The following is a 14,453-nucleotide window of genomic DNA, read 5'->3' on the forward strand; positions in this document are numbered from 1 at the left end:
AAATTCTATCATGGGCTACAAAAAAAAAAAAAAAAAATTTGTTCTTCACAGAGTCGTTTTACATAAGCGATTTTAACTCAAAAATTCACCTCTAAGTGAATAAATTACATCCAATTGAGTATATTTTCTGATAAACAACATATAAGGAATCAAAAACCTAAATTTTTAACACATTATTTCTAATATATCATGAAAACAAAATCAAACGGCGGAAAAAAAAAAAAAAAACAGCAGAATTTGGTTCCGCAGACATCTCACTGTTCATATCAAATTTCTTGCTATAATTGACCAGATTACGTAAAATTGAAAATTTTAAATCATACTAGACACAATAAAGATTAAAAACCCTAATTATTGAACTCATTTTGTTCAAAATATGCCGTGAAATAAATCAAATGGCGGAAAAAAGAAAAAACCCAAAGTTCTTACCTGTTTTTGTGAACCGAAGCCTTCAATCTCCAAAAAACTCTGTTTTTCTCAACGATTATCACAAATTAGTAACAAAAAGTTTTGATTCACAGCTTTAAGATCAAAATGCCTACAAATTTTGAAAGATTCATGCCCTATTTGGCATGAAATTTCAGAAAAGGCAGAAACCCTAAACCCCGATTTTTTCGTGATGCAAAAACAACCAATTTTTCCACCATTTAATCCTTGAAAAAGCTGAATAAAGCTGTTTACAGCCTGAAAATCAGATCACATGCCAAAAAAAACAAGAAAAATGATCAAAAAATGACAAATTTCAAAGAATCCCGTGAAGAAAACTATGCAACCCGTGTTCTTCACGGACTCGCCGATTCCGCACAGTGAATCGGCGAGTCACTGTGCAGAATCGTCCGGTTCTCTCTAAAACCGGACGATTCCCGTTTTTTAAACCGATCCGGTCCATTTTCGTAAATTTCGAGTCGAACCGGGCGAGTCCGGTTCGACTCGGCGATTTTTAAAACGCTGGTTGAAAAATTTGGTGTTTAGGGTTTCCGCCTTTTCTGAAGTTTCATGCCAAATAGCGCATGAATCTTTCAAAAATTGTAGGCATTTTGATCGTAAAGCTGTGAATCAAAACATTTTGTTACTAATTTGTGATAATCGTCGAGAAAAACAGAGTTTTTTGGAGATTGAAGGCTTCGGTTCACAAAATCAGGTAAGAAGTTTGGGGTTTTTTTTTTTTCCGCCATTTGATATAATTCACGGAATATTTTGAACATAATAAGTTCAATAATTAGGGTTTTTAATCTTTATTGTGTCTAGTATGATTTAAAATTTTCAATTTTACGTAATCTGGTCAATTACAGCATGAAATTTGAGATGAACACTGAGATGTCTGCAGAACCAAAATTCCGCTGTTTTTTTTTTTTTTCCGCCTTTTGATTTTGTTTTCATGATATATTAGAAATAATGTGTTAAAAATTTAGGGTTTTGATTCCTTATATTGTTGTTTATCAGAAAATATACTCAATTCGATGTAATTTATTCACTTAGAGGTGGATTTTTTAGTTAAAATCGCTTATGTAAAACGGCTCTGTGAAGAACAGAATTTTTTTTTTTTTTTTTTTTTTTGTAACCCATTATAGAATTTTTTGTAATCCATGATCGAATTTTTTGTAATCAACGATCGAAATGTTTGTTTTTTTTTCTTGTAATCCATGATCGAATTTTATTTTTTATTTTTTATTTTTGTAACCTATGATAGAATTTTTTGTAATCCATGATCGAATGTTTTGTAATCCATGAACGAAATGTTTGTTTTTTTTTTTGTAATCCATGATCGAAATGTTTGTTTTTTTTTTTGTAATCCATGATCGAATTTTTTGTTTTTTGTTTTTTATGTAACCCATGATAGAGTTTTTTGTAATCCATGATTGAATTTTTTGTAATCCATGATCTAATTGTTTTTTTCTTTTTTTGTAATCCACGATTGAATTTTTTGTTTTTTTTTGTTTTTTTTTTTGTAATCCATGATCGAATTTTATGTAATCCATGATCGAATTTTTTGTAATCCATGATAGAATTTTCTGTAATCCATGATCGACTTTTTTGTAATCCATGATCGAAATGTTTGTTTTTTTTTCTTGTAATCCATGATCGAATTTTTTGTTTTTTTTCTTTTTTTGTAACCCATGATTGAAATTTTTGTAATCCATGATCGAATTGTTTTTTCCTGTTCTTGTAATCCACGATCGAATTTTTTGTTTTTTTATGTTTTTTTTTTTTTGTAATCCATGATCGAATTTTATGTAATCCATGATCGAATTTTATGTAATCTGATCGAATTTTTTGTAATCTATGATCGAATTTTTGGTAATCCATGATTGAATTTTTTGTAATCCAAGATCGAATTTGTTTCTGCGGGCAGCAAGTTGATGGATAAGAAGAAGCATCTAGTATGGACCCCGTGTGCTGCACACAGCATCGATCTTATGTTAGAGGAAATCGGTGAGATCAAAATTGTGAAGGAGACTCTTGATGAAACAAGGTTGGTGTCGAGATTTATATACAACCACTCTAAAATATTATTTCTGTTTAGAGAACACTCTAAGAAAAAAAAGATAATCAGGCCTGCCATAACCCGCTTTGCGACCGATTACTTAGCTGTGGACTCCATTCGACAATCCGAAGGTGCATTAAAGAGATTGTTTACTTGTGAAGAGTGGTTAAATGACCGCCTCTCGAAGTCCAGTACCGGTATAAAAGTGGATAACATAATCTCAAATAGGCTGTTCTGGTCTCGATGTTTCAGTGTTGTAGAGGCCACTGCCCCTTTGGTCACGGTGTTAAGAATGGTGGATGCTGATAAGAAAGCTACCATGGGTATCCTTTATGAAGGTATTGAGAGGGCGAAATCAGCTATTGGGGAGAAGTGTAATTTTGCTAGCAAAGTGATCGAGATTATAGAAAAGAGGTGGAACACCAAATTCGGACGTCCAATTCATTATGCTGGTAAATATATATTTATATCATTACAATGTTTCAGTTTAAATCATTGTTTTATGAAATTGTAAATGACATTTTTCTACCTATATATTTTTTAGGTTACTACTTCAACCCAAAATTTTTCTATTTGACACCTGAACAACCCCACAAGATTATGGAAGGGGTCAGATACATTATTGCAAGGTTGGAGAGAAGCCATCGAAACCAAGTAGCAGCAATACAAGAGGTATTATTTAATGTTTGGGTAAGAACTTCATTGAGTTGTTATATTTGTGAGGAATAATGCATTAAAACGTAATATATTTGTTTTTGCTTGCTATGTATAGGGATGCTATAGGATCCTTCGGAACTAGACTTGTCAGAAATTCTCGAACTATGATGGATCCAGGTTATCCCCTCGCTAATATTTTGTTCATTCATATATTTAATCTTATGAATTGTTCTTGCCCTTACAATGCTTTTTACATTTTAATCCAGCTGAATGGTGGGAGATATATAGTACTGATGCACCTCACCTAAAGAGGATAGCAATCCAGGTGCTCTCCCAGACATGTTCTGCTACTGGCTGTGAGCGCAACTGGAGTACGTTCCAATGGTTGCACACTACTAGGAAGAATCGACTCGCTTCTGAGAAGCTTCATAAACTAGTCTACGTTCATTATAATTTAAACCTCAGAGAGCGACAAATAAGAAGGAAGCTTGAAGACTATGGGCCGATCGACTTAGACACAATATTTGTCACAGACCCAGCAGACCAATGGATAGTAGAAGAGGAGGAGCCAGTGTTGCACAAGAGAGCGTTCCTTGAGGCTATCGGTGATGAAGATATTGAAGAAAGTGATGAGCAGCATGAAAGAGGAAGCAGCCAGTCAATGTATCCACAATATGTCAGTGATATTGCACCTAATGAGGGAGAGTGGGAAGGGGGTCAAAGAGAAAATGAGAGAGATGATGATTCTGAGGCCACCCTATCCCAGCCAATTATTCATATATCGAGTCCCAACAGCAACAGTGTAGGGATGAGCACGACAGTGCAGGTGAGCATGAAGGATGGACAAGCTTCGGGGATTTTAGATTGGGAACACAACAAAACACTAACACTCAAGGATTTGGGAATAGTCAGACGCCTGCTAATATCGATGATTCGTTTTTAGATCGAATCAATGAATTGTCAAACGAATTCAATCAATGGCACCAGCGTGACCAAGAAGAACAACAACGTCGTCTATCATTTTATTTTTGGATCGTATGTTACTAATTTTATGCTTTATTGCAGTCCATGTATGTTGATATACTTATTCCATGATAATTATATGTTTATCCTTTTGTGTGATGTAAATTAAATGCTGAATGGCGGTTCATGCAGGGAAAGAACATATCAATATTCGCATATTCATTCAAAAACATGAAAATTCTTAATGGAGTACCCTCATTTCTTATTGAATTCCTAAAAAATAATATTTATAATGAATTTTAATCATTTTTTTGGATTATTTTTAAGGTTTATTCGGACCGATTCACCCGATTCCCGATCTGGATCGCTGATTCGCCGATCCGGATCGGTTTTTTGGAAGCCCGATCCAGGTCACCGATCCGTTTTTTAAACCATTGGTGTTGATACATGCATACTTGGTGTGCACGCATGTGTGTGTTCATGCATGTGTACTTGTGGGTATGCACATGCCTATAAGCACCCTGTTTCAACATCATGATTTGGATGCAGCTATAATGGTTAAAACCCAGAAAAAAGACACAGAGCTGTCACATAAATACAAAAATCCTAAACCTAGTGGGAATTGACACTTCCCTCAAATGCCGTACAATTAATATTGCAGTTATTTAAGCTTATTCTTGGTTAAAAATATTAACTTGACCAACATCTAAAAAGATTACATGATAACAACATTCAAATAACCACAAAAACATGAAAGAAGTTGTAACAACAAAATAGGTACAAAGGATGACCTAATGACAATCAAATAATCTAAAAGAAGTTATGACACTAATATAACAAAACTAGAAAAAAGACTTACCGCTTTCGCATAAGTACTAAAATCCTGAACCTAGTGGGAATTGATACTTCCCTCAAATGCCGTACAACTATTATTGCATTTATTTAAACTTTTTTTAGTTAACAATATTAACTTGACGATAACATCTAACAAGATTAAATAAATGATAACATTCAAATAACCACAAAAACATGAAAGAAGTTATAACAACAAAATAGGTACGAAGGAAGAACTACTGACAACCAAATAATCCAATAGAAGAAATGATACTCACATAGCCTGGGACTAGTATGTCCCTCCATTGACTTCCATTTAAAAGAAAGTTTCAATGCTCCTCTTTTCCTTGAAGCAGGTGGGCCAGGACTCAGAGTCCTCCTCTTTTCAGTGGCATCTATTGGAATTAGACAAGGCAAGCAGGACTTGTTTGACAGCATCCCACAGTTGTCTAATGCTTTACCATCCTCCCTCGCTGTAGTTTCATCGACTGATTGTGTAGGGTTTTCACCATGAATTTCTGAAGGCCTAATATCAGATCCAAGACCATCAGATTTAGAATGCACAACATCACCACTGCCAGGAACCATGGACTGGAACGTAGCATCACCACACGATGAATTTGCCGATGGAGCTTGTTTTGTTCCCTTGTAAGCAGTAGACACTGCTGACGCATTTCCAATCAGATTTTCTTGGTTTAACATAAGGTCTTCCACAGAGGAAATACTGAACCTTGGTGTTTTTTCGAGGCTCTGTGAAGATGAAAAATCTGCACAAATAATGGACGGAGAGTTCATCCGAGGAAATACTTGCTCACAGAGAATGAGAAAGCCAATGGACACTATGATGAGCCAGTGTTTTATGTTAATTGAGCCTCATGAGCCCCAAGAGAACACATGCAACTCAGGCAACATACCTCCTTGAACACTCAGAAAATCATCATCACAGTCAGATTCTAACACTGTGACACAGTCAAACCAAGCCTCTTCAACACTCCCTATAGACGAAATGAAATATAAAGCACATTAAGTGGGAAACCAATAGTCTACAAGTTCAGTTTAAGATAAACTTAAGAATCATGATGCCATAAAATACATCACCCTATCATTCACAAAAAATTTGAATGATGATACCTACCTTTAGCAAAGTTAGGAAGAAAGAGTATCTGAGAGGAAATTAGTCTAAAAAATAGCACAAGTGTATATTATGGAGTAAGAAAATCAAAAACATACCAACTTTAATAAATTTATGACAAAACCTCCCACATAAGTGAGATATACAAACAATTCATACCTGGTCCATACACAAGACAATATGAAATGGACAGAACTCATTCATATCTAACTGGATAGCCACAAAAATAACCTAGAGGAGAATAGAGACGTGGTGAGACCGATTCCAACAGATACTTGTACATATTAAGGGGTTCCCACTTGTGGATCAAGAAATTACAGTAATGAACCATAAAACAAACTAATGGCATGGGGCATAGGACATTGTGGACCTATTCCAACAATTATTTGCAAATGAGAACAGGTCCACACTTGTGAATCATGCAACTGCAGTAAAGGAACACCCATCCCCAAATCTGTATAGATCCTTCAGAAACTGGACTAAATCAAACATGAGAATGGTCCTAAAAGTATTATAAAAGCATACGGGAATAAAAACAGCACATTAACAGGTCACCATTGCTCATAAGTATCGAGCATGTTAACATATCTCACATTTATTACATATAAACTCTACAAAAAATGATATCTTAAGATACAAATACTTGTGACTTTATGTTAGGAATTTCAACAATGTTTGGTGTAATTTGATAAAAGGAAAGAATTCTTCACATGCAAAACAAGGCATTCCGCATGAACTTTGCTCCTAAATCAATTTGAGACAATGTCAAAGTATATTCTATCAACCTCAATATGCAGGGATATATGAAACAGCATCCAACAGTTATCAAATGTCAGGTAACTGATAGGGAAGCAAGGCCAAGTTCTCTCATAGCATGTTAAATCTATGAAGATCAATTTTCATCAAAATGGTCAATTTAGTCAAGTATCAACTTTGAAATTTGCAGCTCTCATAAATCTATAGTATTATAGATGGCATCATTTTCCGGGACAACTCCCACAGTTATCAGCACCATCAATTGAGTCAGAGTGGGAAACCTCCCTCCTTTATTAATTGAAAACAAGTCTCCCTCCTTTACCAATTGAAAACAAGTTTTTAAGGATGGGCCATCAAGAGAACTCACCACTAAATCAGTAGGAAGTCAACTGCACTATCAGTCCAAAATGCAATTTGCCCCAGTGGATATGAGAAAAATATATAGTCGAATATCCATTTTTCATAGCAAATAATGCTTGGATTGTGAAATTGCAAAGGACTAAATACATACATAATATATATATATATATATATATATGCATATATATGTGTGTGTGTGTATGATGCGGTTTACGTAAGGCATCAACCTAAAACAATCAAAATAAAGTGCACCTCCAAACCCTAATAGAAGATGCAATTCCAATGCAGGAAACCCTTATGATGGCCTAAAACTCTATTTCCAACTATAATTATGAAACTTAAAGATCTAAAAATGGTGGGGATCAAGCAAATCTATAAACATCAAAAATCTTGAATATAGACAGTTTAGATCATATGTTACAAGGTACACTATTTTTAGGGCATGAAATCCTTCTCTCTTCATAGTAATACATCACTTGGAGGGTTTTCCAGCATCGGCGCAACCTTTTCCAGTGGGTTTTTGAGGTGCACCTTACTTTTATCGGTAATGGCTTCATCATATCCATAACTACTTCTTCTTGCGCTTCTAGAGGGTCATCATGAAAGTCAAATATATCAACAACATTAAATATCGTAGAGATATCCAATGAATTTGGTAATTCCACTTCATATGCGTTATTCCCATATTTATTTGAAACTCAATAAGGGCCTACCTTCTTAGACTTGAGTTATTGTAGATCCCAAATTGAAACCTCTCGATTCGCAAGTACGCCATTATTAAGTCACCCTCCTTGAAAATCTTCTCTCTTCGATACTCATTTGAAGTTTCTCAACACTTTGCATTATTTTCTTCTTGAGTCAAGCTGGCAAATCTCAAACATTCTTAGCAAAAGCACTGGCAGCATCACTTGCCTTGTCTTATACTAGCAATGGCACTAGGTCAAGCACATGATTAGGGGTGACAACAAATCGGGTCGAATCCGAGATCGACCCGGACCCGACCCAACAAGTTCCACATGGACCCGGACCCGACCTGATTGCCACCCCTACACATGATTAGGATTCCTCCCATTAACAATCTCAAATGGTGATCTTCCCGTAGACCCACTCACCGAACTATTGTAAGAAAATTCAGCATGGAGTAAAGTAAGATCATACTCAGATATGTTATCACCAACAATACTCCTCAAGAGGTTACCAAGGCTCTTATTCACCACTTCATTTTGCCCATCTATTTGAGGGTCGCAAGTGCTAGAAATTGAAGCGTGGTTCTCAAGTGCTTCCACAAAGTCTGCCAAAAATTATGAAAGAACTTTGCAACCCGATCAGAAGTAATGACTTGAGGACACCATGTAACCTCATGATATATATGAAAAAGATATTGGTAATGAGTGTAGCATTCATAGTTTTCCTAAATAAAACATCTTGTTTTGGAAACTAGATCACGGGAGTCCAAGTACAAATTCCATAGAGATAGCAGCTCATGAAGCAGCTAGAACAGGAAGGGGAGTATAACGACCAGAATTTTGTGTGACATTTAGATACTTAGCAAATTTGACATCAGAACACAAATCTGGCAACATCCCTTCACATGCGTGGCCAAAACTATTTTTCTTCTATCATAGCCATGGTTTTGTATCTTCCAAAGTGCCCACCTAAGCCTCCATCATGAAGCTCCATAATTATCTTTTCCCTTGGAGAGCGTTTATGTATACATAACCATACACCTTTAACTAAATAGCCATCATACATTAAATACTTACCCATGGGGTCTCACACATTAGTACATCTTTCTAGAACCTTGCTGAAAATTGAGTCATCCATATATTGATCTTTTATCATTTCAAACCTCAAGACTTCAATAGACAAAGTTCCACGCAAAGCCTACTTAAAGCATTAGCTACCGTTTTTTGGGTTTTGGCCTTGCGCTGGTGTATTCTTGAAGGGTAGCTACCCACTTAGCATGACGTGAATTTAACTTCTTTTGGGAATTCAAGTACCAAAGTGACGCATGATTGAAGCACAAAATAAACTCCTTATGGATCAAGCAGTGTCTCCAATAATTTGCACTATTGCATAAACCTCAAGGTCATAGATTGAATAAGTCTTACGTGCTTCATTCAACTTCTCACTAAAAAAATCCACTGGTCGCCCCTCTTGACTAAGATCTGTCCCTATGCCAACATTTGACGCATCTAATTCAACTTCAAACTCCTTGAAAAAATCTAGTAATCGCGTGCCTTACCTAGCACCATTACCTGTGTAAGGCAAGGGAAGTGATGATGTCAATGCTTTTGTTGAGAATGTTCAATACTTGCTAACTCAAATCAAGAAGAAAATTGAAGAAAGTAATGCAGAGTATCGAGAAGCATCAAATGAGCATCAAAGAGAGAAGATTTTCAAGTAGGGTGATTTAGTAATAGTGTAATTGTGAGATGAGACATTTTCCATTGGGGACTTACAATTAGCACAAGTCCAAGAAGGTGGTTCCCTACCGAATTTTGAAGAAATATGAGAATAATGCATATGAGGAGGACTTACTAATGAAATTGGATATCTCCCAATATTTAATGTTGCTGATTTATTTGAATTACATGGAGAACCACTACGTCTCCAAGTAGAAGTAGTTGTTGATATGATTCAGAAATTACCGAGAGGAAAAGCATCCCGTCCACATCCTGACCATATCATGTAGACAGGTGTAAGGGTGTGCACCCTTCCAGTCCTTCCACTGGTTGAGATTTCACAATGCCATATCTAATGGCCAAAAACTAATTTTTTATTTAAATAAAATATTTAATTAAATTTTGGGGTGTAGGTTTATTTTTATAAAGAAAACTAAGTAAAAATAACTAACAAATATTTTAAATAAAAATGAGCAAAATACCCCAAACTTTATTTTGATCAAACAATTTATTCAAAAAACATTTATTATTTTTGCTTAATTATGCTTATAAAAATAAAGCTAAAACCCCAAATTTCAAATTCATATAATTTTTAAATAAAAATTAGAAATAAAAAGTGAAATTAATTGAGCAATGGTGATGCGGCCAAAAGCATTGGGGGGGCCAATGTGGTGATGCAGCTCGATGTGGTCCGGATGCGGGTGCATCGCGGCGATGCGATTATAAAAATTCTAAAAAAATAGGTTAATGCATAAAAAAATATGGAGGTGATATATGTGATAGTAAGTATTTAAATTATTCATTAACTCCAAAAGTATTAGCTGTCGAAGATTTTGTATCCACTATCCCCTGATAGAAACTAGAAACTTGAAACTAGCTTCAGAAAACATTCAAAAAGCAACAACCATAAGCACAAATCTGCAATCAAAAACTTTAAAGTTACAAATTTTATAAACACTTTAATCTTGAAAATAGTCCATGAAGTCCATGAAGTTCTTCGACTCGATATGTAAACTTTTATAAATTTATAAAAATGTTGTAACTTTACGATATCAGAGCATTTATGAAGATCAACAAATTTTATAAACTCATTAATTTGTAACTTTACTGTATTAGTCCATGAAACTCTTTAAAGTTATAAATTTTATTTTAAAAGTACTGGGTAAAGTTCTTTGTTTAATCTTCATGGACTTTTAGTTTGTAGTATCTTGTATTACAAATTGAAGAACTTCAACAAATAAAATTTCTGCCCAGAATTTTTCTTGATTCAATCGACCTAGGAAAAGTTATGGATGTGGCTGAAAAATGCGGTTTAGAAGGTTTAATATCCCCCAAACCCTTCCCCCCATTTTCAAAGGTCAAAATGACCTTATTGCCCCTGCTTGAGGGGTACAGTTTTGAAAAACATGGCAGACAGATTATGTGGCCTGATGCGGTCCATGCGGGATGCGGCTCTAATGCGGAGGGATACGGCTCTGATGCTGGCGCATCTCTCCAAACTACATATGCAGGAAAGTGCGATGCGCTAGGTGGCACATAACGCCTGATGCGGCCACATATGCGGCGATGCGACCGCATTTTAAAACACTGCTCGAGAGTTGATTTGGCGGGTGTTGAAAAAGAAAAGAGTCTCCAAACACTACATCGACTTAGTGAGAGATATGTACGATGGAGCGCTAACTAGTGTACAAACAATAAGTGGAGAGACGAATAAGTTTTCAGTGACAATAGGTCTACATCAAAGGTCAGCATTGAGCCTATACCTCTCTGTCTTAATTATGGACGACTTAACTGAGCACCTACAGGATGAGATACTGTGGTACATGTTGCTCGCAGATGACATAGTTTTGATCGATGAGACCCGAAACGCCGTCAACACAAAGTTAGAACTTTAGAGGGATGCCTTAGAATCCAAAGGTTTTAAGATTAGTTGGAGTAAAAGTATATGGAATGCAAGTTTAGTAATAATAAGAGTAGAGACAAGGAAGTAGTTAAGATTGATGGCCAAAAGGTACAAAAAATATCGTACTTTCGATATCTTAGATCAACAATCCAAGAAAATGGAAAGACTGAAGAAGATATCACACACAGAATTAGGGCTGGGTGGGCGAAGTGGAGACATACAACTGGAATTTTATGTGATCGCCGCATACCAATGAAGCTGAAGGGCAAGTTCTATAGGACAACTGTGAAACCAGCTTTGCTCTATTGGGCGGAATGTTGGGTGGACAAAAAACAATATACCCATAGAATGAGTGTAGCGGAGATGAGAATGTTGAGATGGATGAGTGAGAAGACAAGAAAGGATAGAATTTGAAATGAGTCCATTCGGGAGAATTTAAGTGTGTCACCAATAGGCGATAAGATGAGAGAGAGTAGACTTAAGTGGGCTGGCCATGTTTGGCGCCGGCCAAGTACAACACCTATTAGGAGGTATGAGTCAGTTCAAGTGGAAGAACTGAAAAGGGCAAGGGGTAAGCCCAAAAGGATGTGGTTTGAAATAGTCCAAAAAGATATGGAGACTTATGGTCTCACTGATGGTATGGCCTTTTATAGGGCAGAATGGCAGACCACGATTCATGTAGCCGACCCCAATTAATTGAAAAAAGCCTATGATGATGAGGATGATGGATGAGGTTGGTTCAATCTTAACCATTAAAAAGTGAGCGTCCACAACCGAGAAATAACGAAGAAGAAATTAAGCAAGTTTTGAAAACTGAAAGCTTTCAAACTCGAAAGACTTTGTATCGCTAATATCTAATCAAATGGAAGGGGAGACCATATTCCAATAGCCTGTGGATTTTAAAGCAAGAGTTCAAAAGGGTAGATCCAGATTTGTACTGCCTCTATGTTGAAGACAACTAGCCACACGCAAGTTCCTTTCAACCAAGGGGAATAAAGCAGCCATGCTCAAGCCACAACCAATAGTTCATGGCTGGGGAAAGAAGTGTTGCAGAACAATGGAGGCCAAAAGGGCACAATATTGTAATTAGGGGAAGTTATTTTGGGTTTCTATTTTGTATTTCAATTCTTATTTATGATTTTATTGAGGGCGGGGTTACTCTTTTGCTTTAAGTTAATAATGGATGGCTAGGAATACTTAAGAGATTTTTAGGGTTTCTGAGTTACTTAAATACTTGTTATTAAAGGTTTTAAGGTAGAATCAATTATAAGAATTTTGAGCTAATAAAATTTGGGGAGGTGGATTCCTCTTTGTTTTTGTGATATTTTCCTCCTTCTCTACTCTTCCTTCCCCTTAAGGCTTTCCATTTATTGGAATTTCTAGGAATTCAGGTGTTAATCTGAGAAGAATAAATTTCTTAGCCTTTAGATTCTATGCTTGATATCCTACATGTTTTGTTAAGGGAGTTACACTTCTCTTCGCTGTACTCACAGTTTATCACCAAAGAAACAACTAGCATTGCATGACTTCCATATGATGAACAACAGGAAAAAATTTTAAAATTTGAAATAAATGAAAACAGCGGCATCAGGTAACCCAAGTTACATTGTCATAAAAATATACAATCTCATTGTCAAAAAAAAGAAATACAATCTCCAACTTGATGATTTCCTCATAATTGAAACAAAGCATTGACAAAGTCATCGTATATCCAGATCAAAAACCCATATGCAAAAGATCAAGAGAAACATGATCAAAATTCACTGAAAAGGCAGATAAAGAGAGATCTCTCATCACAACGAGAAGACAATTTTTGAACTCACCATGATTTGGAAGAGCAACGGCCAAAGAACCAGAGCCATCACTCTTATCTACTAAATCCCTGTGATCCTGGCCGATCTTCAAAGAGAGTCTTGTCCTCACGATCTTCTTCCTTCTTCGATGCCCAACACACGATCTCTCCTTCGAAGCACAAGCCCCCATCTCTCTCTCTCTCTCAAATTGAAAGGGCTTCAAACCCCTTAACCCTAACCCAGGAAGCCCAAAGCCAGTTCAGGCTGCAGCATCACCATCCCACCAGTGAAGGGATGCCCATATAATGGAAGCCACACAAAAGGAAAAACTATTCAAATTCAACATAGGTTTAGTATTTTACTATTTCTTCTTCTTCTTCTTTCGCAAAGTCTGCCTGCAAATTACGCGAGGTAGGTGGGTGGGGATGCGTGGTGCCTTCCTCTTTCTTCTCCCCACTGCGAAAGAATCAGAAGAAGATGATAGAGTAAGAAGGTTTGAAAAAAAAGGACGCTTAAGATTATGAGAGGAGAACGCCATTATTTATTGACTTGACGTCATATCGTCTTTAGTATGATCCGGCCTCTCCTGCAGCTATTATTATAACAAATGTTTATTTCGGCTAAAGCGTCCTCTGCCGTAATACGCGATTTATTAGTTTCCTATTTCTTATAATTTATTACGTTGAGAGAGAAAAAGGACGGAAGATTTTGAGAGAGAATAGGAGGTTTCCAACTTTTGCAGCGTTGTGCGCAGGGGCTTCCTTCTAGAACGCTGATTTGCGATCCCGCGGGAGCACATAGTATGCTTGCTCCCCTTGAATAAAAGACCGAACCGCAAGATGCATCTCTTGGGATATAAAAAAGTCTTATTCTGCATGGGAAAGGTTTCTACGCTTTCTCTACAGCATATATGTTCTATCCACGCTTTATCATCTAGCCATCCAATTTTGATCACCACTCACCGTTTGATTTTAGATCGGACATTTCAAAGTATTTTATTTTTTATTTTTTTTATACAAATTGTATGAATATGAATTTGGTACGTGCTATCTTCTCATTTGGGTGCACATATAAAAAATAAATAAAAAAATTCGATAAAATATAATAACTAAAATACCCTTTGAAACTTTCAGCAGTATTTTGGCCATTTTATTGTATTGAAAAT

At 36.1% G+C, this 14,453-nt stretch overlaps 1 protein-coding gene across 4 annotated transcripts in view; it reads right to left on the minus strand.

Annotated features, from left to right (window-relative positions):
* LOC18432591 (uncharacterized) overlaps positions 1 to 13,750 on the minus strand; it is a 48,663-nt gene extending 34,913 nt beyond the window's left edge. Inside the window, exons 1-4 of one of the 4 annotated variants that reach the window (XM_020666294.2) lie at positions 13,651 to 13,750; positions 13,319 to 13,552; positions 5,854 to 5,934; positions 5,218 to 5,706 (exon numbers count right to left, since the gene is read on the minus strand). In XM_020666294.2, the coding sequence (XP_020521953.1) occupies positions 5,218 to 5,706; positions 5,854 to 5,934; positions 13,319 to 13,478 (730 nt within the window). In that variant the 5' untranslated portion in view covers positions 13,479 to 13,552; positions 13,651 to 13,750. Of the gene's footprint in view, positions 1 to 5,217; positions 5,707 to 5,853; positions 5,935 to 13,318 lie in introns of all 4 variants that reach the window. The other 3 variants (XM_088863471.1, XM_006842694.4, XM_011624476.3) reach the window with 3 other exon arrangements.
* Between the last annotated feature and the right edge of the window lie 703 nt (positions 13,751 to 14,453).

Source organism: Amborella trichopoda, chromosome 3 (assembly GCF_054954075.1).
Source record: "Amborella trichopoda isolate Santa Cruz 75 chromosome 3, AtrichopodaSantaCruz75HAP2 v2.0, whole genome shotgun sequence".
Lineage (NCBI taxonomy): Eukaryota > Viridiplantae > Streptophyta > Magnoliopsida > Amborellales > Amborellaceae > Amborella > Amborella trichopoda.